At 42.2% G+C, this 4,027-nt stretch overlaps 1 protein-coding gene across 1 annotated transcript; it reads left to right on the top strand.

The window, feature by feature from the left end:
• Nucleotides 1-2,789: 2,789 nt before the first annotated feature.
• Nucleotides 2,790-3,963, top strand: LOC116863430 (zinc finger protein 664-like; the record flags this gene model as incomplete). The annotated part of the gene is made up of 1 exon (XM_032850880.1): nt 2,790-3,963. A coding segment is annotated over exon 1 (1,174 nt), but the record flags the coding sequence as incomplete, so codon positions are not given.
• Between the last annotated feature and the right edge of the window lie 64 nt (nt 3,964-4,027).

Genomic DNA, 4,027 nt, shown 5'->3' with positions numbered 1-4,027 from the left:
GTATGGTGGTATGGGAAATTGAAGAAAGAAAAATAGGAGGTCCAGAGAAGAGTGATTGGGTTAAGTTTGTTATGCAGGAGTAGGGTTGGCTTGAATGAAGAGTGAAGGGAAGCGAAGGACTCCATACTCACCTGTATGCTCTGCCCCCTTTTTAAGTACCTTTGAAACTATTGTGATTCAGTCCTGGAATTTTGAGTGGAGCATGCATTGTTGATCAGTGCCACATGTGTGAAAAGTAGAAACTCAGACACCACCCAAACATGCAAATCAGACTATAAATTATAACAGGATCTTCAGTTCATTGTCATTCACATTAACATTGGTGACGTGCACTTCTAGCTCAGCCAGACTCTTACATTATTCTACTCCTGACGTCAGGTCTGTAGGACATCAGTTTGATATCTGTGCCTTGTATGCCATAAATCAGGATATATGCTCTTCACTTCCCAGATTACTTTGGGTATGGGTTATCCCATAACATCTACGTAAATTTAGGATGGATTTTGATCTTTGTGCAAAAATGGCATTGGAGTTTTGGTAGAGATTGCATTTTGTGTAGATCGCTTCAAGATTTATTGTGTTTCAATTATTCCAGTGAAAGAATATAGTTAGTTTTCCTACATAGGAAACCTAACCATAGGTTAGGTTTCTAGGATTCCTGAAGAGTATCTTGCACTTTTCATCGTTTCTGGTTTGACCTCTACCATTATGTTAAATTGGAAGCATTTATTGGGGTGGGGGGTTGTTGTAAATGTATGATGTCTCTGTTTTGGGAATTGTTCTTTGTTGTGTAGAAACAAAGCTAATTTTTAATGTGTTGGTTTGTGTACCAGCTTTATAAAATCCATATGAGTTTTAACAGGATTAAAACAATAAGGATTCCTAGGAGAAGAAATGGCAGTGGTGTAGGAGGGTCCTAGACTCATTTGTCCTGTCATGAGCAGCACTACGTAAAAGTCAGGTCATCCTAAATTCCCCAGACATTGGGCTGAAGAGTGACAGGAGAAACTCCTCAAGTAATAGTAGAGAAGAGGCCACATGGAAGATGGAGATTGTGTGGAGACATGGTTTAGAGAGGAAAGGAGTATAGCATCGTGGAGGGCAGGGAGCCTTGGTTGTGTGGTAGGTTTCATGACAGAGGAGCACTCAGGGGAATGCCTAAGGAAGTTTCCCAAAGCCATTGGCTTGGAGAGGGAGAAGGGCTAAATTTCATGAGTTCTTGGAACGAGCACATCTGAAAGCCTGGAGGTTTAATGGTCAGCAGGTTTGGATGGTATAGAATCAGGAGGACACCTGGGTGCTCTTTGAGAGAAGGCTGGCAAACAACCTGGGGGCACCCAGCATGGAAACAGTCATCTGGAGAACACCTGAGGTGCACAGTGGGGAGAGTATTCAGTAGTCTAGGAGCACATTCCTGAGAGGAAACATTCAGTGACATGTGGCTTCCAAAACATGGGAGCCTTCTCCTGTCCTGTAGCATAAAGACTGAGTCCCACTCAGTGAGGACACCGGCTGTCTCCCTTGCTTGCACCAAGCCTCACCCCCTGTGATCTGAGGGGACTTCCCTTCTCAGTAAGGCTTGCCTCAGGCTAAGCCAGATCAGCCCCTGCCCACATCACATCTCCTGACCAGGGATTCTGCAGGGCTGCAGTCCTGGTGGAGTTGATGTCAGGTCTCCTTTCACAATTGGAGCAGAGCTCACCTAGTTCAAACTGGCCACATTCAGGCCAGGGACCAAACACTGCCCATAGCAGGCAAGGAGAGACCCTGCAGACCACTGGTCTGAAGGATACAACAGGACACATCACTGACTTTTGTAATGGACAGAGGAAAGTAGAGACTTAGAGAAATGCCAAGATGAAAGAATTTATCCCAAGGAAAACCAGCAGATAAGACCAAGCCCAGAGATCCAGTGGAAACAGTAGTAAGGAGCTTGATGGAGAATTTAAGGTCGCAATCATAAGGATACTCAAGGAGTGAGAAAACAATAGTGAGAATTTTACCACAGAGATAAGAGTTAAAATATAATTGGGTGCTTGGTGGCTCACGTGGGTAAGTACTGACTCTTGATTTCTGCTCAGATCTTGATCTCAGGGTCCTGGGATAGAGGCTCAAGTCATACTGTATTCAGTTTGATGGCTGCATGGGATTCCCTCTCTCTGTAGCTCCCACCCAAAATCTTGTGATTCCCCCCCTTAAAAAATCGTTACCTCTTATAATTTTATTCCTACAGCCAGTTATAGTTTGTCCTCTTTCACTTCTTCACTTGTCATTATACTCAGTCTTTTTTCTGTTATTCTTTATTTAGTTCATGGGCTGTCAGTGCTGTTTATCTTTTCTGCCAAACAGCTCTTCCTGTGCTTGATATGTTTCTTTTTTTACTGTACTTTCTTTGATTCAGTTCAGTTTTCTGTTTTCCATATCCTCCATTCTTCTGCTAAGTTTCAGCTCATATGATCCTTTTTGTGATTGGTAGAGATACAGGGAAGGGATTTCTGCTACACTGTGACCATATCACAGAATTATCTATTTGGATATATGGTCTATATGTTGTGTACCATGTTATGTTTTCATGGGGAAATGAGGTCCTGATGACTCCTTGTCAGCCATCTTTCTGACATTGTCTGAGTGACTTGATGCTTCTGTATTAGAAGTCTTCAGTATATTCTTCTGAATGTAGTAATTGCAATGGTTTTACTTTTATTTCGTATCTTTCAGCTGTATCTTCACATGAGACCCAGAGTTTCCTGCTAGAGTGTAGCATAGAAGGTTCTTTCCAGAACGGGTCAATGCACAGATACAAAGATAGTGCTGTTGAGATTTTGTACTTATGCACAGACTGGGACAATGATGGGGAGAGTGAAGGGCCTCAAAGAAATCTTGGACGATACACCAAAACCAAGGCAATTGCCCTCAATGAGAATCTCACTGCCCCAAATGGTGAAAGATATAAACCACTGCAGAAAACCTCCCTTTTTAAGTCAACTGTTTCTGCAGAGCAGTGTGTTTCTGTCAGCACAAGCTCCAATCAGATAGTCAACCATATCGATTTGTGGACAGACCACTTGGAACATCTGGAAAGTAACCTAGTCCATGCTGAGAGTAATGATTTGAGCCATTTGGAAAATAGGATTGGTCTGACTTTAAATCAGAGATTTAGAAATGAAGAACAGAGTGCTCAGTGGGATCCATATGAGAGGGAATTCACTGAGGAGTCGACTCTACAGCATGACCAGAGGCTTTTCACTGGAGACAGAATTGCTCAATGCACTGAATCTGAGAAAATAGTGAACCAGGACTCCTGTGTTCACAGATGTGTCAGGGCTAGGTTTGCAGAGAACCATTATGAATGTGATAAATGTGGGCAAGGCTTTCATCCAAGCTCTAACCTCAGTATATGTAATGGTCACCATTTGGGAGACAGTCCTCATAAAGATAATGAATGTGGAAAAGCTCATAACCAGTCCTCCAGTGTTGGTGATCATCAGAGAATTCACGAGGGAAAAAATGCATTCAGTTCTAATAAACCAGGGACCATGTTTAGTCAGTCATCAAGCCTGAACATCAATGAGATAATCCCTTGGGGAAAAGAAACTTACATCTTTAAGGAATGTGGTAAATCCTTTGACTGCCACTCAACACTATCTCAACATCAGCAAATGCATACTGGAGAAAAAGTATACAAATGTGAAGAAGGTGGTCAAACCTTTAAGGACTGTTCGTCAAAAAATGGACATTCGCAGATCTATTCTGGAGAGAAACCCTACAAATGTCAAGAATGTGGCAAGGCTTTTAACAATCACTCAGGTCTTAATAGACATCGCAGAATTCATAATAGAAAGAAACCTTACCAATGTCATGAATGTAGCAAGAGCTTCAACAAGGGCCCAGCCCTTATTCAACATCACAGAATTCATAGTGGAGAGAAACTTTACCAATGTCAAGAATGTGGAAAAGCCTTTTGTGAGAGGTCAACCCTTACTCAACATCACAGAACTCATACTGGAGAGAAACCTTACCAATGTCA

This window comes from Lontra canadensis, unplaced genomic scaffold (genome assembly GCF_010015895.1).
Source record: "Lontra canadensis isolate GAN:19392208 unplaced genomic scaffold, GSC_riverotter_1.0 scaffold1169, whole genome shotgun sequence".
Classification (NCBI taxonomy): domain Eukaryota; kingdom Metazoa; phylum Chordata; class Mammalia; order Carnivora; family Mustelidae; genus Lontra; species Lontra canadensis.
This window is presented reverse-complemented; position numbering and strand designations above follow the sequence as displayed.